This window comes from Mirounga leonina, unplaced genomic scaffold (genome assembly GCF_011800145.1).
Source record: "Mirounga leonina isolate KUSES-001 unplaced genomic scaffold, KU_Mleo_1.0 Mir_170, whole genome shotgun sequence".
Taxonomy (NCBI): Eukaryota; Metazoa; Chordata; class Mammalia; order Carnivora; family Phocidae; genus Mirounga; species Mirounga leonina.
Genome location: NW_023270433.1, coordinates 35455160 through 35477401, shown reverse-complemented (window position 1 = coordinate 35477401; position 22242 = coordinate 35455160). Strand labels below are relative to the sequence as shown.

The following is a 22242-nucleotide window of genomic DNA, read 5'->3' as shown; positions in this document are numbered from 1 at the left end:
TAGAAGTGGCACACAGCTTCATGTATGACTTGGGCAAGTCTTTTCCCTCTTTGATCCCTAACATTCTGTGTCTAAATTTGATTTATGTGGTTGAAAACCTGCATCTGTTGAGAGGCAGAGGGTGCTGAATTTTATACCATTTGGATCCTCATGTCAGGACAGAGCCAGCTTGCTAAAGAGGATGATGAGGTGCCCATTGAGTTGCTGGGTAGCACTAAATGCTGTGACATTCCCCTGTTCCTCACTCACTGCTCTCTCTGTTCAAAGCTGTTAGGGGCCACAGCCATAGAAGACAAGCTGCAGGATGGTGTACCTGAGACAATCACCACCCTGAACAAAGCCAAAATTAAGATGTGGGTCTTAACTGGAGATAAGCAAGGTAAGGGGGAGCTCCTCACTTGACCAGTCCTCTTCTCTGTCCACCTTAGCCATTTCTTTTATTTTGCATCTTCTTTTTTCCTTAGCCATTTATTTGACAAATACCTTATAATCCAGGTCAAGTCCTTACAGGACACCTTCACTCCTAGTCTTGTACACAGTTTTCTAAGAGTATACTTTATGCTGGATTCTGTATTAGGCAGTGGGGACACAGAGATGATTCAATCAGACATGACCCCTGTCATCCAGGAACCCACAAGCTAAAAACTTTGGAATTACCTTTGACTATACCCTCTCTGTTGTCCCAAAGATTCATATCTCACCATGTCCCACCAAGTCTTCTGAAGATGCCCTTGACTATGCCACCACCCTAGTTCAACCTTTGTCCCGTTGATTGTACTTCTGCAAAAACTTCTGATCGCTGTCTCTTGTCCTTATTGATTTCCGTATAGCCTACTTACAACCATCAGCTTAATCTTACTAAAATATACTACTTTTATATGTTATTCCTCTGCTCAGAAACCTTCAGACACTTTATGTGGTAAAGTCAGACTCCACTGTCTGAGTTCTTGATAATCTGTTGCTACCTACATATGTGACCGTTATCTTTAGTGTCCCAAACAATCCAGTTCCTACTCTAGGGCCTCTGTTTGGGTTGTTTACCCCTTTGAAATGTTTTTGCCTTCCCCTAAACGAGTCTTACTCATCCTTCAGAGTCTTCTCCCAAGAAAGTTTCTATGACTTTCTATGCAATCTCTCCTCTGAATTTTGGTACCACTTGCAGTGAGGGTTCAGGATTTAATTTTTGTAAATTTTTTTCCTTAGTATGAATTCAGTCCAAATTCCAGAGTTCTTGATGTAAAGAAAAGACCATAACCAAAACATATCCCAGTCCCCCATAAAATCTGGCATAAAAGCAGGCACAGGGAAATACATGCTGACTGTTTGGAGAAGTGGATACAGAGTGGAGTTGTTTTAGGAAATAGGGGAAGGCCCTGTTGGAAGGCTACAGCAGAATGGTGCGGGCTTCAGCGGCACATATACTAAAATTGGAATGATACGCAGAAGGTTAGCATGGCCCCTGCACAAGGATGCCATGCAAATTCGTGAAGTGTTCCATGTTAAAAAATGAAAGAAAAAAAAGACGAAGCCAGAATGATCCTAGTTATTGATAAGTAACTCACAAGTCTGTACTAGGCTGACCGTTCCTGTGTGTTTGAATATGGTCTCCACTGACTCATGAAAAACATACTTTGACTGCATCCATGGCCAGTGTGGACAAATGGGCTCTGCCGCCCACCCTTAGTGCCTATGTATGTATGCACTTTTGTAAAGACCCTGTCCCAGCCAAAATGTGGCCAGTGTTCCCCCTTCCCTGCAGAGACTGCTGTAAACATTGCCTATGCCTGCAACATATTTGAGGATGAAATGGATGGGATGTTCATCGTGGAAGGCAAGAATGATGAGACTGTTCGGCAAGAACTCAGGTACAGATGGGAGAACTGCCACAGCTCTTCATTTAGTATGACCCCCACACTGTCAGAAGGAACAAAGAAGACATGCAGAAGGGGAAAACAAAAAAACCTAAAATATTTGAGATAATTTTGTGAAGAATCTTTAGGGCTCAAGGAGTTGAAGAAGTGTGGTGTGTGGACGGTCAGGGACCTGAGACAATGGCATTTCTCAGGAGGCAGCCGAGTTTGAGATGCTGGCTGGGGCTTTGTAGAGGCTCTGTGTCTACCTTGCCCACTTTCATTCTGGGACATTTTTACTTTCCTAAGCTCTGGGGCTTTCAGTCAGACATTAACTACTACTCTTGGCTTTCAGGTCAGCAAGGGTCAAGATGAAACCTGAGTCTCTACTGGAATCAGACCCAGTAAACATTTACCTCACCACGAAGCCCCATATGCCCTTCAGAGTGCCTGAGGAGGTGCCCAATGGCAACTATGGCTTGATCATCAATGGCTACAGTCTGGTGGGCAACACAGAGCTATAACTCTATTCTTTTCTCCCAAGGAATTTTTTTCCTAGGTCCAGCCCGATTCAGGGAAATTTTAAGACCCCTTGTCTATTTCATGAGTCACCTTTTTCCCCTCTCTTCTGGTGCCCTTTCCTGACAGACACTTCTCCCTACCTTTCTCTAGGCAGGAATAACGAGGAAAGAGAAGCCAAGGGCATGTTCCTTCCTTATCCAAATTCTTCACTACTGATGTGGCCTATCAGTTAGGGGAAGAGGGAAAGCAAACAGAACCAGGTCCTCTAAAAAGTCACTTGGCGTTATAGCCCAGTTAACTTATTTGACCCAGTGAGAGAGGCTGACCAGTTTCCCATTGGAGGCTGGATCAGATATGAGGATGCCTAGCACAGACTTGGGGACTTAGCCTCCCTTGGGAGTGGAGCACCTGGGAGCCACTGCCTGACCTATATAGTACAGGAGAGTATGGATATGGGGAAGGGCCTAGGAAGATCCTGTCCTGAGAGCCTTTTTGGGCAACCTGAAATGTGGGTGTGTCCTGGTACTGCAGGCCTATGCTCTAGAAGGGAACCTGGAGTTGGAACTGCTGCGAACAGCGTGCATGTGCAAGGGGGTAATCTGCTGCCGAATGACACCCCTTCAGAAGGCCCAAGTGGTAGAGCTGGTGAAGAGGTACAAGAAGGTGGTGACACTGGCCATCGGGGATGGGGCCAATGACGTCAGCATGATCAAAGGCATGTGAGGGATGGGGGACAGTAACCTCCAACCAAAGGCTTGCCCTTTCCTTCCTCCATGGGCAAAAACCAACCTGGGTGGCACTGTGTTGGTGGTTCACACTCCTGCATATCATATGTATTGTACATTTATAATGTTTTACAACCTCATTCATGCTCCTCTATACCTGCATTCCCACTTATTTACACCTGTATACATCAGTCCCTATGCAGACACACAATTCAACTTCATGCACTTAACACACACACACACAAATATGCCTTATTCTTATGGGAATAAGAACATATGCATATATTCACAGAACAGGCCATGCAACTACCATACCATCTTTCCAAGATGGTATCAAAGCCTACATAAAAAACCCCTGGGCAAGAGTCATAGTCTGTTCCTTTTTTGAAGACTGTATGCCTGAGCAATGTTAGGCAGAAGACAGGACTGCTCAACCAAGGAATTAGCTGTGAGGCACAATGTAAGGATCTCTTCTCCCCTGAGGCAGTGTTCATGAGAACTTGCCCTGACTCCCCTGGCTGGAGGAGAATAGCCGACTTACTAATGCTTTGGGCCAATAGAAGCAAATGGCTGAAACTAGTTTTAATTTCAGCTGAATGTTGTTAGCTTCCAGCAGCTTGTGGTTCTATGAAATATGGACAACATCTAGAGGTCCTGTAGTCCAACCTCTCTCCCCATCCAGGAAACACTAGCAGACATTCTACCCTCGGCTTTAATAGTAGAAAGTGTTCTTGCTCTTTTCCTCACTTTCTAGAACTTCTCTGGTTTTTAGGGCCTTAGAGGTTTCAACTATTCCATTAAGCATTGCAATAGGTATATACCAGAAGATCAATGGATTTACCGTATACTACAACAGACTAATTAAAACATTTAGGAACTTCGGTCTTACTTTCCATCAAGTATAATCCTTGTTTTATCCAGAAAAAGTCAGGTTAGGCCTCTTGAAGAACTTGCTTCTCACTAACAAAGTATGTGCATCACTTATTTCCTCCTAACAGTTGGATTTTAGCTCTTTAGATGAACTTCGGTAATTAAATATTATGTTAGATTGACATCCATCCTGCATCTTTAATTGATCTAAGTGACTTCAAAAGATAACAAGAAATTTTTACCTCAGCATCTAGAGAGCAGGGAAGAGCCTAGATGGCTCTAGCAGGTACAAAGACCATCCAGGATAGCCTTCTAGTCCTAGCCGTGACAGGCATTCCAGAGTGGCAGCATCCAAAAAACAGTGCAGATGAAGGAGCTGTTTTCTGACAATCTGCTAAGGAAAAGGGCAATCCACTAAAGAGAAAAGGCTCCACTAAGTGTATGCCATTTTGAGCTGGGCAGTGTTTCCCAATGTAAACTAAGGGGTTTGTATAGCATGATCTCAGCCTTTCTTTGACACTTCCCAGGCTGGGAGCCCAGCAGACAAGCTCTGTGGTTGAGAAGCTTCTGGGATTTCTTTGCAGCTGCCCACATTGGGGTTGGCATCAGCGGCCAGGAGGGAATGCAGGCCATGCTCAACAGTGACTACGCCTTCTCCCAGTTCCACTATCTTCAGCGTCTACTCTTGGTCCATGGCCGCTGGTCCTATAATCGCATGTGCAAGTTTCTCAGCTACTTCTTTTACAAAAACTTTGCCTTCACCCTGGTGCACTTCTGGTATGCCTTCTTCAGTGGGTTCTCTGCACAGGTAGGAGATCAGGTGGTATTCCGCACTCTGGTCAGCTGGGTCTTCTTTACTCACCCCCACTTCAGCCATCTCAGACCCTTTTTCTTTTCTAGAGACCAGTGTATGACATATTGCCATCCATCCATAAAGCTCCTCACATGGGGCACCTGGGTTGCTCAGTCGGTTAAGCATAAAGGTCCTCACCCATGCTGATCCCATCTCCTAACCTTACATTTAACCTTAGATTTCCAAACCCTAACTTTTCTGCCTTGGCTCTGACTTGAACTTGATTCCTACCTCCAAAACTCTCCCATAAGATATTTTCACTTTTTACCTGACATGGAGACCTAGTTTCCAAACATAAATAATATGGGGAAATGCTTGGACCTGGGAGGTTTTTTTAGCATCCAAAACAATTTTTATGGAGCAGGCTAAGCCTCAAGGGGCCTCTGAGTTTTGCCAGACAGGCTAGCTATGGTGTTTACCTGTAGCCATACTTCAGACACAGTTTCCCTTACTTCTACTTCCCCACCCCAACACCCCTTCTCCCTGCCCAAACATACACTGTTGTTGCTCTAATGAATTAATTCCACATTTGAGTATGAAATCTCCCCGACAGTAGCGGGAAAAAGTGGCACCTGGATTTTGATGTTCTACGAGGAATCCCTTTTCCTATGAGAAGTTTTTCAGGGTTCTCAGATTCCCAAGAAAAACAACCTCAGGAATGATTATATTGGGAAATACCTACTACTTTTGTTGCCTTGGGCTCTGGGGGAAACAGACTGTTCAGCGGAAAGTAGTAGACTTATATACCCCCAGTGTGTTAACAAAGCCATTTTAGTTTGTGAGAGGTGTATGCATATGTGTGTGTTTTGCTGACCCCTTGTGGCTAGTAAAGGAGCCCTCTGTGGGCCCCAGGATGGAGCACCCAGCTAGGAAAGGGTCATTGAGTCTATTCTACTTACCAATGTTAGAAAATGTCCAGTGTTATAGAAGCTACTGAATGCCATAAATCCCAGATAAAAGAACCCAGAGGCTTACACGCCTGAGAGTGCAGGGGTACAGCTAGCATTCCCTAGCAGGCACTCTGGATCTTTTCTGTGCAAGGATGGGCAGTGCAGGTCATGGTAGGGTTGGTCCAAATCAACCTTGTAGGGTTGGCCACAAACAAGCTTGATGTGGCCTTGCCCCAGCCTGGGACCCAGGGTTCTAACTAGAGTAGGACCAAATAGAGATGGGGGTCAGCCTTCTCTGTCAGATTTCTGAAATCCAAATCCTGCCCTAGGTTAGTGTAGTGATGGGTAGGTGGGGGCCAGAAGGGCCTCTCTTGAACCTGGGAGGTAGAGCTGGGACTTTAGAAAAGAGAGGAATCTAAGAAATCTCCTTGGTATTCTCCTAGACTGTTTATGATACCTGGTTTATCACTTTCTACAACCTGGTCTACACCTCCCTCCCTGTCCTGGGCTTGAGTCTGTTTGACCAGGTAAGACCAGCAGCAAGCCTCTTAGTCAGGGCTAAAGCCCCTGGGCCCTTGAGGAGTATTCCCAAGAGTGGGGAGGACAAGACCTGAGTTCTACTAAGTCAGTTGTAAATGGAATAATGTCTAGAACAAGGAAGGGAGCTCATCACCTGGAGAGGTATCATGGATAAAGTAAAGAATCTTCCTCTACAGAGAATAATCATCAGTTTTAGAAATCCAAGTTTTCCTGTGTCAATTTTATTTTTGTAGAGAGAAACATAGAAATTGTGCTTTATAGTAAATTGAATGTGTATAAAAGGTAAAAGGAAAGGAAATAGAGTTATTGGAGAAAGACCAGGTAAAGCAAGGCGCTTCAAGAAAGGAGAGACCCATACAGAGATAATAATCCAATGCAGGGTGGCCTCGTTGAGAGTCCTGAATGCCAAGCATGAGAATGTGGGTATAATATTTTGAGTCATAGGAGGTCAGCCTATGGGATATCATCTGTCCCTGTCAGAAATTTCCTGGGCATTGGGGATCCTAGTACCATACCTCTCCCTCCTCTTCTATCCCAACCTCTAGTCTTGGGGACAATAAATAGAAAAGCAGCTGAAAGAAGACATCATGGGATCATGGTTCCTGGTCTCCATCAGGGTAGGAAGTAAAATTCTCCACAAGGTAGCTGCTAGCCACAGAGCAACAAGAGAGATGAGTTGTGTCCTATGAAGCTTCAACGGGCTAATTCTAGGGATCCACAACCTCTCAAAAACAAGCCCCAAGCTTTGTTATCCAAAGTTTCAGATTTAGGAGATGAAGATGATCCAGTGGCACTCACATAGAGAATCCTGTCACCTGAGTTCACCGGTAGCTATGGGAATGGGAAGAGCATCACAGAACATGGAAACCTCCATGTGACTAGCTGGTCCCCATTGGCTTCCCCCTCTCCTTTTATTGGCTTTTGACACAAAAAAATATTCAACTAAAGGAACACTTAAAACTGGGGACTCATGTACCAACTGCCCCCCATCCCAAGCTCCCATCCTCCCTTCCAGCTACCTCCAACCCTAATTACCCCCCATCTCCCCTATCCTAACTGCTTCCAGGTCCTTACCATCACCTTGACCTTCTCCTAGCTTTCTTCCACTACCTAGATCCCTTGCCTAGAGTATAGGACTTCAGGAAGGGTCTGTGGTCAGTGCTCTGTTCTCTGGTTCTACTTCTCAAGTAATCCATGAGGAAGCTCCTAGGCAGCCTGTCAGCAGATACAGTGAGGAGAGAAACTTCTACTCTGATGGAGATGGGACCTTCTATGGAGAGACCCTGAGCCTTCCTCCTTACCCTCTGGTACTTCCAGGATGTGAATGAAACATGGAGTCTACGCTTCCCAGAGCTGTATGATCCAGGCCAGCACAACCTCTATTTCAACAAGAAGGAATTTGTGAAGTGTTTAGTGCGTGGGATCTATAGTTCCTTCGTGCTGTTCTTTATCCCTATGAGGACCGTTCACAACTCAGTGCGCAGTGATGGGAAAGAGATCTCCGACTACCAGTCCTTCTCCCTGATAGTTCAGACTGCCTTGCTGTGCGTGGTCACAACGCAGGTGTGGCTGGGGGTGCGGGGGGAGGGGTTGGGGGGGAGGATTGGGTGGGGAGCCTGTCTGGAAGAAAGGGAAAGAAGGTGGGAGAGAAAGTGGGAAGGGATCATTCTCCACTGCGGACTGGAGAAGGGAGGTGGCTGATATGTCCGAGGTTGTAGAGTATTGCACATAAAAGAGTGCTTTTCAGATTGCCCTGGATACAACCTACTGGACGGTGATAAGCCACATCTTCACCTGGGGTAGCCTGGGTTTCTACTTTTGCATCTTAATCTTCCTGTACAGTGATGGCTTGTGCCTAACGTTCCCCAACGTCTTCCAATTCCTAGGTAAGGCTATGCCCACCCAGTGTGTGGCAAGGAGGTGGGGATAGGGTTGGGAAGTGTGAACCAAGTACATTTGTTTAATAAATGTTCACTAAGCAGTTATTACTATGTACTAGGCTCTGTGAATATAGATAGGAATAAGACATGGTCTCTGCCCTAAAAGGACTCAAAATCTAACTAGGGGGGTGCCTGGGTGGCTCAGCTGGTTAAGCGACTGCCTTCGGCTCAGGTCATGATCCTGGAGTCCCTGGATCGAGTCCCGCGTCGGGCTTCCTGCTCGGCAGGGAGTCTCCTTCTCCCTCTGACCCTCCCCTCTCTCATGTGCTCTCCCTCATTCTCTCTCAAATAAATAAATAAAATCTTTAAAAAAATAAAAATTAAAATAAAAATTAAAAAATCTAGCTCTCCTGGTTCCCAGTCTAGTATCCTTTCTACTGTGGCATACTGCCTTATTGTCTCCCATATTAATTTCCCTACCTTTCATTCTACTTTGATGGGAACAAAATACAGAGAGGATAGATAATAGATGTAGCTGCCTCTCACCTCTCATCAAGTCACTCATTTTTCCCCTCCAAAACCCTGTATCCCATTTTTGTGTCCAGGCCAATGTTCCAGGATTCCTATAACCTACCCACACTCTCCTGCCCAGCCCAGCCTTTAAAGGCATGTGAATTCCCTGTGACTTTAGCGGTACAAAGGACCTCACTGTAATTCTTCCGCATTTTTTTTTTTTTTAAGATTTGATTTATTCATTTGAGACACAGAAATAGAGAGAGAGCATAAGCAGGGGGCAAGACAAGGGAGAGGGAGAAGCAGGCTCCCCACTGATCCAGGAGCCCAATGTGGGGCTCGATCCCAGGACCCTGGGATCAGGACCTGAGCCAAAGGCAGACGCTCAACCACCTGAGCCACCCAGGTGCCCCTGCATTTATATTATTAGGAAACTTAATGGTCTCCAAACCAATAATTTCCTTCTTTGGAATGGAGAGGTATCTAAGTTCTAGATGACTGTCCCCTTCCTCTAGGCTCTGGTTCAGCCGCCCTCTCCCACCTCATTGTTTACAGGTGTGGCCAGAAACACTCTGAACCTGCCACAAATGTGGCTGATTATTATCCTCAGCGTGGTCCTCTGTATTTTGCCTGTGATTGGGTACCAATTTCTCAAGCCACTATTCTGGCCTGTCAACGTGGACAAGGTGAGTGGAACAAGGAATCTACCCAGATATAATTCATGGCCCTCTTTGCCTTTGCCTCTGTGGATAAAAACCCTGTCCCCCATGCTCTGACTATAGATTATGGACAGAATTCATCTTTGCACGAGACCTCCACTGCCACCCCCTACCCGGACCAAACTGAAACACACAAGTGCTCGTCGTTCTGCCTATGCATTCTCCCACAAACAGGGCTTTGGGGCCCTCATCACTTCAGGGAAAACAATGAAGGACAGGGTATTCAAGAAAAACAGCTTTCCTTTTAAAAAGTAGAGGCCCTTAGGGAAACCCCAAAGGAATCAGTCATTGCTCTTCCTCCCTTGTATTACACAACTGAATAAGGATGGATTTAGAGCCCCGGGGAAACTAACATAAACCTGCCCTTCTGCGCTCACTCCAGGGGCTCAGCCTCTTCCTTCCCTAGAAGGCTATGCCCAGGTAAGGCAAGGAAAGGTAAAGAAAGAGCCTCCAGATATCTGTCAGAGTTGCAGCATTTCAAGAAAAAGTGACGTCAGGCCTCCCTTCCACCAACCCTTCCAAGTTTTAATCCAGACAAGCAAATATGGAAGTGGTGAGTGAAGAGGGGCAATGTGGGAAAGAGAAAAAAAAAAATATGACCTAAGAATCTTACTTTGGGCCCTATTTCCCACACCCAGAGCAACCATAAACCTTGCCACGGCCCCACACAAACATATCCCACCCAGACACCCTTCTCAGGTTTATCTGGGGGATTCAGGGTAAGTCTTTTGCTGGCCCTGTGTCTCAAAAGAAGGAGGCAGCTATGAAAAATTGGTCATAAAAAGCTGAAGGAGAGTTTCTGGAACAACAAAAAAAAGAGAAAGCTGGTTCCTGCCTTGATAAGACAGCTCAAGATTTTGCCTTCTTCCCCTCTCGTTGACCCCTTTTACCCAAGAACTGACACCTTTTCAGGCTTCAGAACTGGGAGAGGGAGACTGCCGGGGATGTTTAAAAATCTTTTCTTGAGGGGGTATAAGCCACAATTGATGAACATTTGTCTTCATTCCATAAAATTACTTTGAGAAGAAATTGTATGTACTCGGGAAGTTGTTTTTGAGAAGTTTATGGAATAATAAATTGCTTATTTTGGAGTGGAGAGATGTGTATGATCTGTTGGATCCCAGTGACAATAACGTCCAAGCAGTATTGTTGGCCCACAGATCCCCACTGCCCTCCCCACCCTCTTTCTCTTCTTCTTCAGCTCCATTGCACTTTTCTGCCCTTTGTTGCTAAACTCTATCTTGGCCTCAGTATGACCACATCCTTTAACCATATAGCTTTATCCCCTTTACACACCTTAAATATTGGTTCCCAAAGATTAGTACTAGGTTCTCTACTTATCTTTCTTAGTATGATTTTCCTGAGTGACTTCATCCAAATGCATGACTTCATTTACCAACAGAAAAAAGATTCTAAACTCTCTTAGATCTTTCTTAGAACCAGATCCATTTATTAAACTGATTTTGAAATCCTTCATTTAGTTCAATCCTAGGAAATTCATACTCAATCCACCAACCTGTATTAATCATTTCCCCCCAAAACTTCACACAGGATGCTGTCACCATCATCCCAGTCACCCAAGGCAGTGATGGAAATCATCCTATACTCTTCCTCGAGTTTGATGTCTAGTAGGTCATCAAGTAATGTAAACTCTGCCTCTTTATTATTTCTTTTTTTTTTTTTTTTAAGATTTTATTTATTAATTTGACAGAGCGAGAGATAGCGAGAGCAGGAACACAAGCAGGGGGAGTGGGAGAGGGAGAAGCAGGCTTCCCACAGAGCAGGGAGCCCGATGCGGGACTCGATCTCAGGAGCTGGGATCATGACCTGAGCCGAAGGCAGACGCTCAACGACTGAGCCACCCAGGCGCCCCTCTTTATTATTTCTTGTTTTTGGTTCCCTCCATTATTACTACTCTTGTTCAGACTTTGATCATTTCTTATCTGAATTACTGCGTAAAATCTCCCAACTCACATTCCTCGTTTTCCCCTATCTAAAGCATCACCAATACTACTTCCAGAGTAATCTTTATAAATAGCAGAATTGATCATGTCAAACCCCAGCTTTGCACTCTTTAGTGGCTTTCCATGCCTTCTATATAAACTTAAAATTTGGACATCTTATTATTGGACCCTCTCTAGCCTTGCCTTCCACTACTGCCCTATCTGTATTCACTCCAGCCATGCCACTTCTGGTCTTCATGTCATCAAACATGTTATGTTTATATCCTACAATGTTTTCCCTCTTATATCCTACAATGTTTTCCCTCACCCCTTTCTACATCTAGCAAACTCCTAGGCACCCTTCAAAACTCAGAATAGTTGGAACTAGATAGAGGTGATGGTTGAAAAACATTATGAATGTACTAAATGCCACTGAATTGTATACTTTAAAATGGTAAATTGTATTTATGTGAATTTCCCCTCGATTTTTTTTTTTTTTGAAAGATCAGATTAGGCAGTCTCTTCCAAGAGCTTCCCCTAATTCCTCAGTGTGACTTATATACCTGTCCTATTTATTTACTTGCTTCCCTGTGCATAACTCTCTCAGTGACACTTAATCACAGGGCATTGGAATATACTTGATTCCATTGATATACTTGTCTATTCACAGCATATAATAGGACTTTAGTAAATGTCTGTTGAATGAATGAACAAATGAAAGCATATCTGCTTCCCTGCCTGGTTTTCTTCTTTCCTGAACAGCATCACCACCCACTAGCTCAAACCAGAAACCTGGAAGTCTTTCTGGACTCCTCCCTTTCCTTCTTATCCAGTCCATTCCTTACCAAGTTACATATACTCTATCTTAGTAATGTCTTGAAATCTGTCCCTTACTATTCGTCCCCAGTCCCACTGCTTTCATCATTTCTTGTCTAGATTATGGCAACGTCTGCCTCTTTGGTCTCCCTGCCTCTGACTCTGCTTCTTTCCAATCCTTCATCCATACCACAGAGAATGACCTTTCCAAATACAAATCAGATCATGTCATTTGCCAGTTTAAAATCCTTTAATGACTCATTGTAGCTTTTCTACCTGGGTGCTACCTACCTCTCCAGCTTTATCACCACTTTCTGCATTGTATGTTCTCATTTCTGCCATATCAACCTATTTGTAATTCCTCAAAGATTCCATTGTCTTCAGAAGCCTCTATGCTTAGGCTCTTTGTATTCTCTCCTCTTAGAATAAACTTCCCTCCTTTGTCTAGTGAATGTCTAACTGCTCTTCACTCTCAGCTTTGGTCAATTCCTCTGGGAGCCTTCACTGACACCCAACCTCCTATTCTGAGTTGGGTGCCTCTTCCTTGCACCAGACCTTCCTTATATTAGACCACCTGTACATTTCTCTTATTTTCAGTTCCCAAGATTTGAATGTATTATCACTCACATGCCTATTTTAGTTGTGATTTACTTCTCTGTCTTCTCTACTAGGCCATGGTGATCTCCTTGAGGAGAAGAATTTTGTTCCATTATTGTATTAAGTACTAGCACTTAGATTATTAATGTTTTTCAGTGAATGAGTAAATTAATATAATCTACTACTTTTCATTTGTCCTAAACTTGCCTCTTACCCCGTCCTTTCAAAATGAATCTTATCCTTTGGTATCTAATGCTCAGTTATACTTTCGGGGTCTGTTTTTATGAAACATGGCCACTCATGGTCTCCCTTATAAGGCATTTGTAAGAAAATAATTTGGACCTATGGTACCCCCCAAAGCTCCTGAACAATCAGCATCCTCTCCTAGTGGTTTATGTACATCTTGGGAGATATGAGTCTCTATCTCTGCTGAGGATCCAAGACAGCACATGCCACATTCCAAACTGAGGGGTGAGATGACCACACAAGACTTGAAAAAAGGGAGTGTAAAATCAAGTATGCAACTTTAAATCACCTCACCCACCTGGAGAAAAGGGCCAGAAATTCAGACATTGATAACGGATCTTTGGAGAGAATTGCTAGTGGGCTTTTTTTTTTTTTTTAAGGAAGTTTTTTGGTTTTTTTTTTTTTTTAAGATTTTATTTATTTATTTGACAGAGAGAGACACAGCGAGAGAGGGAACACAAGCAGGGGGAGTGGGAGAGGGAGAAGCAGGCTTCCGGCTGAGCAGGGAGCCCGATGTGGGGCTCGATCCCAGGACCCTGGGATCATGACCTGAGCCAAAGGCAGACGCTTAACAACTGAGCCACCCAGGCGCCCGCTAGTGGGCTTTGAGTCCCACCTGCTGTTCAGTTCAAATTGAGAGAGTTTTAAGGAAATTATTTGGAGAGGCTGATATGATAAATGTGTTTGGAGGATACAGAGAATGCATACCTAACTCATACCTGGAAAACTAAAAAGCAGGAGAACAATTAGCTATCCCTTTTATGGCAGAACTAGAAGAGGTGGTTGTGGTGAGATTGGCCTACACTCCCATTGTTTTTCAGGACAAAAGGATGCATGGGAACTCCCCATAGACCATATATGGGCCGTGTAACACACCTAGTTAGGGTTTCTTTATCCTGTCAGAGAGACCATCTGAAAAGTTGAGGAGATCACAGCAGAAGGAAGCAATAGATCCTCTGTCAAATGCTTAGAGATTTCTGATTAGATAAAAGGTTGCCTGAAGGTGGGATTGACTGCCTGTGAAGAGGCATGAGGTAAATTTTCTATATCTTGATTTTGGAAGTATTTACATGGGTGTATATATTTGTCAAAACTCATCAAACTGTACAGTTAGTATCTCTGAATTTTATTGTGTATAAATTATACTTCAGTAAGTTTTTTTTTTATTCTTAGAGATTTTTTTTAAAGATTCATGTATTTATTTTATTTTATTTTATTATTATTATTTTTTAAGATTTTATTTATTTGAGAGAGAGAGTGAGAGACAGCACAAGAGGGAAGAAGGTCAGAGGGAGAAGCAGACCCCCTGCTGAGCAGGGAGCTCGATGGGGGACTCGATCCCGGGACTCCAGGATCATGACCTGAGCCGAAGGCAGTCGCTTAACCAACTGAGCCACCCAGGCGCCCTCATGTATTTATTTTAGAGAGACTCGTGCAAGCAGGGAGATGGGCAGAGGGAGAGGGAGAGAAGAAGACTAACCCCCCTGAGCGTGGAGCCCAATGATCCCATGATCCTGAGGTCATGACCTGAGAAGAAATCAAGACTCTGACGCTCAACCGATTGAGCCACCCAGGCACCCCTAATTCTTAGAGATTTCTAAAGGAGTCGTAAGTGACCAACTAGAGCTGAATTCACCAACATTAAAGTAACTAAGCATAGGGACGCCTGGGTGGCTCAGTTGGTTAAGCAGCTGCCTTCGGCCCAGGTCATGATCCCAGGGTCCTGGGATCGAGTCCCCCATCGGCCTCCCTCCTCAGCAGGGAGCCTGCTTCTCCATCTCTCTCCCTCTGCTTGTGTTTCCTCTGTCAAATAAATAAAATCTTAAAAAAAAAAAAAAAAGTAACTAGGCATAGGAGAAATACCTCCACCAGTAGAGAAGGAACCTCTGAAGAACCTACAAAAGAGCTCCTTGAGAAAGAGTCAGATTTAGATACCTGCCAAACACTAAAACTAGTTTGTGGTAGTATTAGTCAAGGAAAAAACCTTCCTCATCTCTTCCCCTTCTACCCTGCTCAACCTCTAAAGAAAGAAGGTTAGCAAGTGGGGGAAGGGAGAAAAGATAGACATCTACTAAGCCTCACCCCCTTTTCCCACTAAACATGGGCACCTATAGTAGGGCCAAGCTCAGAGATAGGAAAAACCGTAATTTTAAAGTTTGAAGTTTAAAAAAATATTTCATCATCTGGACATTTTAATTATTAAAGTAAAACAAATTGGTAAGTACTGGTTGCTACCTAAAAATGACCAGAAAATTCATGAAGTATAAAGTCTCATGGAGTAGGTTTAAAGAGTGGAAGACAAAATAAAATGGTTTTATAGTCATCCCTATCCCACAAATCCCATTCTTTCAAGGTTCCAGTTTCTCTCTCTCTCTCTCTAGCTCCATCACATTCATCCATACATACAACAAATGTTTTTTTCCTAAGACTTTATTTATTTATTTATTTATTTATTTATTTATTTATTTATTTATTTATTTGACAGAGAGGGAACACAAGCAGGGGGAGTGGGAGAGGGAGAAGCAGGCTCTCTGCTGAGCAGGAGCCTGATGCAGGGCTAGATTCCAGGACCCTGGGATCATGACCTGAGCCAAAGGCAGACGCTTAACAACTGAGCCACCCAGGCGCCCCAACAAATATTTATTGAGCATCTACCATGATCTGGGCACTGTTGTAGATGTGGAGATACAGTGAAAGCCAAAAATCAAAAAGGCTTCTACTATCATGGATCTTACATTCTTGTAGGAGAGACAATAATGAACAAGATCATACAGATAATAAGTGTTATGAAGATACTTTAACAGTGAGGGACTGTGAAGAGGAAGGGGGAGCTACTTTATAGTTAGTAGTCAGAAAAGCCCTTTCTGTGAGGAAAGTAGCATGTGAAATGAGACCTAAATGACTAGAAGGATCTAGCCTTGCAAAAACCTGATGGAAAGGCCTTGTAGGCAGAGTAAATAGCTAGTTAAAAGTCCCTAAGATAGGAGCAAGCTTTGTGTGTATGAAAAAACATCGTGAGCAAAGAGAAGGGCATTTAGATTGATATGATGGAAAACAGTGGAGGGCTTTAAAGCCAGTTTGAAAGATTGCTCAGGCCATTCTATGGACAATAGGGGTGCAAAAGTGACATCAGGAAGACTAGGAGGAAATTAGAGTTGTCTAGGCATGGCATGGTGGTGTCTTGGACTAGGATAGAAGCAATGGAGAAATAAGTGGATGAATAGAGGATATATTTTGAAGGTAGAATCAAAGGACTTCATGGCTTGGCTACCAAAGATGCAAACCTGGTTTATTAAATGATCCTATGGAGGGCGCGTGGGTGGCTCAGTTGGTTAAGCGACTGCCTTCGGCTCAGGTCATGATCCTGGAGTCCCGGGATCGAGTCCTGCATCGGGCTCCCTGCTCAGCGGGGAGCCTGCTTCTCCCTCTGACCCTACCCCCTCTCATGCTCTCTGTCTCTCATTCTCCGTCTCTCAAATAAATAAATAAAATCTTTAAAAAAAATAATTAAAAAAGTAAAATAAAATAAAATAAATGATCCTATGGATTTACTCAGTGGCTTCTTCTCTGATAATCAGGGTACTAAATTCATAGATTACTGACTCTTCCCACACAGCTCCTGACGAAGGGGTGAATTTAGGTGGTCATGTTTGGTGCCAGTTGACTCTACTACCCCAGACACAATTGGCCAACAGTGGAGATATAACTCACTATAGCTTCTGTCTCTCCAGAAATTAAAATTAGAACTCTTAGAAACTAAGTCAGTGATGAGGACAGTAGCTAAAAGTCACATAGTTTCAGGAAGTGGGGCCTCTATTTTTTTTTTTAAGATTTTATTTATTTATTTGAGACAGAGAGAATGAGAGAGACAGAGAGCACATGAGAAGGGGGAGGGTCAGAGGGAGAAGCAGGCTCCCTGCCGAGCAGGGAGCCCAATGCGGGACTCGATTCCAGGACTCCAGGATCATGACCTGAGCCGAAGGCAGTCGCCCAACCATCTGAGCCACCCAGGCGCCCGTGGGGCCTCTATTTTAAGTCCTATCAATTCTATATCCTAAATGTATCTCCTCTTTTCTAACCCCTCAGTCTCTGCTCTAATTTAGAGCTTCTCACTTCTCATCATAATTACCACAGAGTCTCCTAACTGGGCTCTTTCCCATCCTAGAGTGAGATTTCTAAAGTGCAAGTCTGTTTGAGTACTGGTAATAATGCAAAATGTTTCTGCCCATGACAATGCAAATGATTCCTGTTCCTGATGATGCAAGTTAATTTTGTCTGGTAGCAAATATACATTTTATGAAAGTCAAATCCTCATCTGAACCAGTTTCTTACCAGTATCTTACTGGCTCCCTCACTAATTAGTGAGTTTTAATATGTGTTTATTTTATGTTTGTATAAGACTCATGATTTTACCTTTTTAAAAATTATTCCTTAACACAAATAACGGGAAATAATAACCTATGCTTACTAAAGACAAAAATGAGACTATATGAAAGGATAGAAAGATGTGCTGTGAACCCAAGGGAGGAATCAGGCTGAACCTCAGAAGAGGAACCCACTGCTGGAAGGTCACCCAAGAACCTGGGGAGTTGTCTCTTTGTGTCTAGACTTGGCTTCTCTCTTTGCAACAGATTGATCCTTATCAGCAAACTGGTTTTCTTTGCTACTTAAGCCATTTGGCAAGTAAAAGATGATCACAGCTCTCAAATTTCCAATGTAAGTCCAGCCATGAGTAAGGGTGTAGTTTTCCCCCAGTTCCAAATTCTTAGGGAAGGGATTCTAACTGGCCGAGTTTACGTTAAGTCCCTACCCTAGACCACTTAACTGTACAAGCATACAGCTTTTCATTAGTCTCCCTACTGTTAGTCCTAGCCCTCTCCACCACCCAGAATTTTATTTCTAAAATTCAAATGTGATTTGTCAGTCCTCCCACTGCATAAGCCCTTCAGTGTCTCTCCACTGCTTACAGGATGAGCCCCAACTCTTTAGTATATCATAGGAGGCTCTTCATCACATGCCAGACCATCTCTGCTGTGCTCTCTCCATGGTACCCCACACTTCAATCATATTAGCTATTTTGCCCCTCTGTTCTTTTGCATGTGCTGATTCCCCCAAACACTTTATCTCCCACTCATTCTTCAAAACTCAGTTCATACCACTTCTGTGAAGCCTGAGGAGGCATTATACAGTACGACATTTATCTGCTTCCTTGACTTTGACCTAACAACTCTGTGAGTGGTAGGGTCTCAGTCTCTAACTCTTTCATGGAGCATGGAAACCAGTGAACTATTTGCTGAATGACAGCCTGCCCTCCGCCCACTTTGGGTGGAAGGAGACAGCAGAATTCCCAATGTCCCACATACATCCTGCCTGCCACGAAAAGAAGAGCATGAGTTCTCTTAAAGAAAAAAATTTTCATGACACTTGTTAAAGATGGTAACAGACCTTAAGGGGCATCACAATAGGTATGGGACCCATTTCAATGGGGTCTTACAGTTGGGGGAGAGATTGAGCTCAACTCAAACACCAACAAGGACAGTGGGGATTGATGAGGTTTTGGAATATAGGTGAGGTTCAGTGGGGTGAGGTGCGGAGCCGACGAACAAGAAAGAATTCTTGAGATGTCTTTGGTGCAAAATGGTGGTTTATTAAAGCACAGGACAGGATTCGTGGGCAAAAAGAGCTGCTGCCCTGGGGTCTTGAGGAGTGGCTGATTATAAACTCAGAAGTTGGGGGAAGTAAGGAAAAGGGAGATTTCAAAAGAACTTTCGTATGCTACAAGATACGTACAAGATACCAGGGGTCTTGCCACTGTCAAGTTAAGGTTGTTTTCCCCTCTAGCAAGGTATTAACATTTAGTTGGGAGATCCCTGGAAGAATGTCACACATGTCCCACCCAGGAGTGGGGTGGTGGGGGGAGGTTGCAGGGTGTCAGCTTGTGCTTTGTCTCCAGCTAGCCTTCTGCTCCCTCATCAGGGATTTATAGCCAAGGAGCACAGTAGGCGTCAGTGGATTTAAAATTGCAGTCTTGAGTCTTCACAGGCAGCTATAATGAAATACCAGCTCATAAACAACAGAAATTTATTTCTCACAGTTCTGGAAATCCAAGATCAGAGTGCCAGTAAGGGACAGTAGGGGCTAGGCAGGAAGAGACCGACAGGGGGCTCTGTGATCAGGCTCACAGAAATCCCAAAAATGTCCAGGTGTGGGAAAACCAGAGATAAGGGAACAAACCAGACCAAACCACCCCTGCATGCAGGGTGGATGTCTTTTTTATGATAATCACCTGTGGCCAACAAAGAATAACCGGATCCTAAAAAGGAAGTAAGCCATTGAAGGTGTTATCACTAGTCCTTGCTCAATGGTGATATCAGTAGGTATGTTAAAAGGATTTAAGTTCCCTGGTTAGCTTTCTAGAAAAGACCAGCCCTAAAGGCCCTCATTGGCAACCCTGTCAGGACCCCTCTCCCTCTTGCCCGCGTGTTCTGTATCTTCACTTAATAAACTTCTATTGTTTTACTCTCCGTTGTCCACGAGATTCATTCTTCAGACTCCGTGAGACAAGAACCTAGCTCTTCCGCTTCACCAGCATGGTTGGGTGCGGGCTCCCTTCTGGACAGCAGACTTCCCCTTAGAACCTCAACGTGGAGGATTTGACAGGGACCTCTGAGAGATCTCTTCTGTAAGAGCACTAATTCAATATTCATGTGGGCTCCAGCCTCAAGATGCAATCACTTCTCCAAGTCTCCACCCACCCACTAATATCATCACCTTTGGGAGTATTTCCATGTGTGCATTTCTGAGAGACACAAACATTCAGACACAGATAGCAATTGCGAAGAGGGTCTCAACAGAATTCTTGCTAAAGGCAGGCCAGGGTGGTAAGAAATGGAGGGTGGTCAGATACCAAAGGTGGGGGATTCTCACTAAACGGACTTAGGATTCTTGCTCAAACTGGATTCTGCAGGGAAGCCCAAGGTCAGGCCAAGTCCAGCAGAGAACCCAGAAGAGCCTGACTAAAGTTTTGGTTAAAAGACAGAATCCTTGTCAGTTCCAGGTTTTACCAGGGCTTCTTAACCCTGGCTATGCGTGGGGTACTTTTAAAAATATCAAAGCCTGGGCGCCACCCAACGACCACTACACTCCCATCCCAGAGATCCTGATTCAGTCCGTCTCTGCTGAGGTCAAGCCTTGGGTTTGTTACTCTGTTTTGAGTTTGTTTTCCCTAAGAGGTTCTGCTGGGGTGTCAGGGTTGAGAACTGCTGCTTTAGGAGAAGGTGGGTGCACTAACACACCTATCTTCGAAGCCATTAGGCCCGCGCCCACGGGCCCCTAGCTTCCCGGGACCCGAGCCGCGCTTGCGGCGCACCACCCCAAAGGGGCGGGGCAGGGGCCGCAGAAGGCGGGGCCGCGGCCGAAGCTTCGCCGCTCCCCTCGCGGGAAAGCACTGCGCGTGACTCGCTGCACCCATCGCAGCGAGAAGCGGGGGAGCTGGGCAAGCACCGCCGGCCCAGAGGACCGAACCAACGCGCCGTCCGGAGGGGCGGCAAGAGGGCAACCCAGATTGGACCATCGGCGCCGCGGCTGCAGGGGGGACCGGACATTACCAACCGGCCGGAGAGGGAGGGGGCGCCGGCCTGTCCCAGCTGCAACGCGACCCCAGGAGGGCGCGAGACGCCGCCGCCGGCACCCTCGCCGCCGGCACCGTAAGATCACGCTGAGGCGAGAAACGAGGTAGGGACGCCTCTTCGGGGTTGGCGGGGTCCGGAAGACCCATTGCTCTCACGTTCCACATGATCCCTTAGGAGAAAGCCCTCCGTGCCCCCGCCCTCCCCCTCAGCCCAGTCCGTGACCCTTCATCCCCACCCTCCCCGTCCGCTCCCACCCTCTGGACCGACCTCATCCTGTCCTCCTCCTGACCCTTCAGCTCTACCATCCGCTGAACCCTCAAGCACCACGGACCAAACATCCCTTTGGGCGTCACCTCAGATCCACCCCAACCGTCTCCTCAAACTGTCCCTTCGGTGACACCCCTCGACTGACTCGCGCCCAGCTGTCATCGTTGTACCCACATCTCCTGTGCCGGCCCTGGGGGAGCGCAGCCGCCGAGCACCCAGCCCCGGGACCGTGGCGGGGGCCTCCGCACAGCCAGTGCCAGCCAGGTCCTCGGTGCCCTCCGCCCCTTTGGCCCCTGGTTTCCAAGTTGGTATCTGCCTGAGCCAGGATAGGATCTTTCTCTCACTGTTAACCTTAGGAACACGTTTTGCCGGACATTTTGCCAGTCCCCCGCCGCTACATTTACCTGCTGCGAAGGGCATGGTGATCCCGTGCCCAGGGCTGGCTTGGGACTGCCAGGCTGGCCCAGCAGACACAGGGGACTGTCCTGGAGGCAAAGACCATACACTATTCATTTGTATCCCCAGCGCCAGAGCACAGTACCTGACACATGTTTGCACCCAGTAAATATTTGGTGGGTGGATAAATGAGTGAATGAGCCCAATGTAGAAGGTGTGAGGCAGAGTGCTTTGGTGGGAAAGGTGTCTCTAGTTACATGAAGGGGGGAGGAAGGGAAGAGTATCTGGGGGGTTACTTGTGATGCTCATGGCGAGCCTAAAACTGAATATATTCAGTCTTTCAATTCATGCATCTAATTTCATTCAGGTAGGACCTTCTATGTATCAGCTGTTTTCTGCTAATGTTCTGTTTACAAAAAAAAATCAGGGCTGGGTGCTGCAGAAATTCTTATTGGTAAGTGCCTTAGAGGCTGCCCAGATAATTTTGAAAGAGCTTTGCCCAAGTGACCTGCTCCTCTTGCCCTAGAGACTAACTACTCCCTCTGGGGAAGAATTCTGGAGGTGAGCCACAGCCTTTAAAGCTGACTCAGTGTAGCCAGTCAGCTGGTGTTTCAGGACAGGTTGAGGAATCAAAGTCCTCATTGATTTTACCCTTTAGCTCCTAGATACCCCCACCCACGCCCTTCAGAGACTGGAGTGGTAGACATCCCAGGCAGGCCTAGTGTGATAGATAGCAAAGATTCATAAATACTGCTGTAATATGATCAGGCCGTATTGGGCCATTTATATCTCAGTAGACCAGAGTCAGACAGGGATTACCACTGTGTGAACAGTGTCAGTAGTAAATGAGAATGTGAGCCTTTTACAGGTGGCATTCTCAAAGAACAGACTGAAACCTGTTTTTGTTGATTCTTAGGAGGGTAACCTGAACGCAGATTCAGATTCCTGAAGGTGAGACAGGGTTCAGAGACCTCAGATTCCTGA

At 45.3% G+C, this 22242-nt stretch overlaps 2 protein-coding genes and 1 non-coding gene across 3 annotated transcripts in view; all 3 read left to right on the top strand.

The window, feature by feature from the left end:
- LOC118017981 (phospholipid-transporting ATPase FetA-like) overlaps positions 1-10595 on the top strand; it is a 118723-nt gene extending 108128 nt beyond the window's left edge. The window contains exons 20-26 of the mRNA XM_035016383.1: positions 268-379; positions 1760-1865; positions 2206-2353; positions 7568-7813; positions 7998-8136; positions 9199-9329; positions 9426-10595. Coding sequence (XP_034872274.1) covers positions 268-379; positions 1760-1865; positions 2206-2353; positions 7568-7813; positions 7998-8136; positions 9199-9329; positions 9426-9617 — 1074 coding nt within the window. The 3' untranslated portion in view covers positions 9618-10595. The remainder of the gene's footprint in view (positions 1-267; positions 380-1759; positions 1866-2205; positions 2354-7567; positions 7814-7997; positions 8137-9198; positions 9330-9425) is intronic.
- Positions 1398-1504, top strand: LOC118018280. Its single transcript, XR_004681358.1, has one exon. It is a non-coding gene; the product is annotated as a U6 spliceosomal RNA (small nuclear RNA).
- A 9806-nt stretch (positions 10596-20401) lies between the features above and the next one.
- Positions 20402-22242, top strand: part of RUSC2 (RUN and SH3 domain containing 2) — a 72463-nt gene continuing 70622 nt past the window's right edge. The window contains exon 1 of the mRNA XM_035016372.1: positions 20402-20698. The gene's annotated coding sequence lies outside the window, so the exon portion shown is untranslated. The remainder of the gene's footprint in view (positions 20699-22242) is intronic.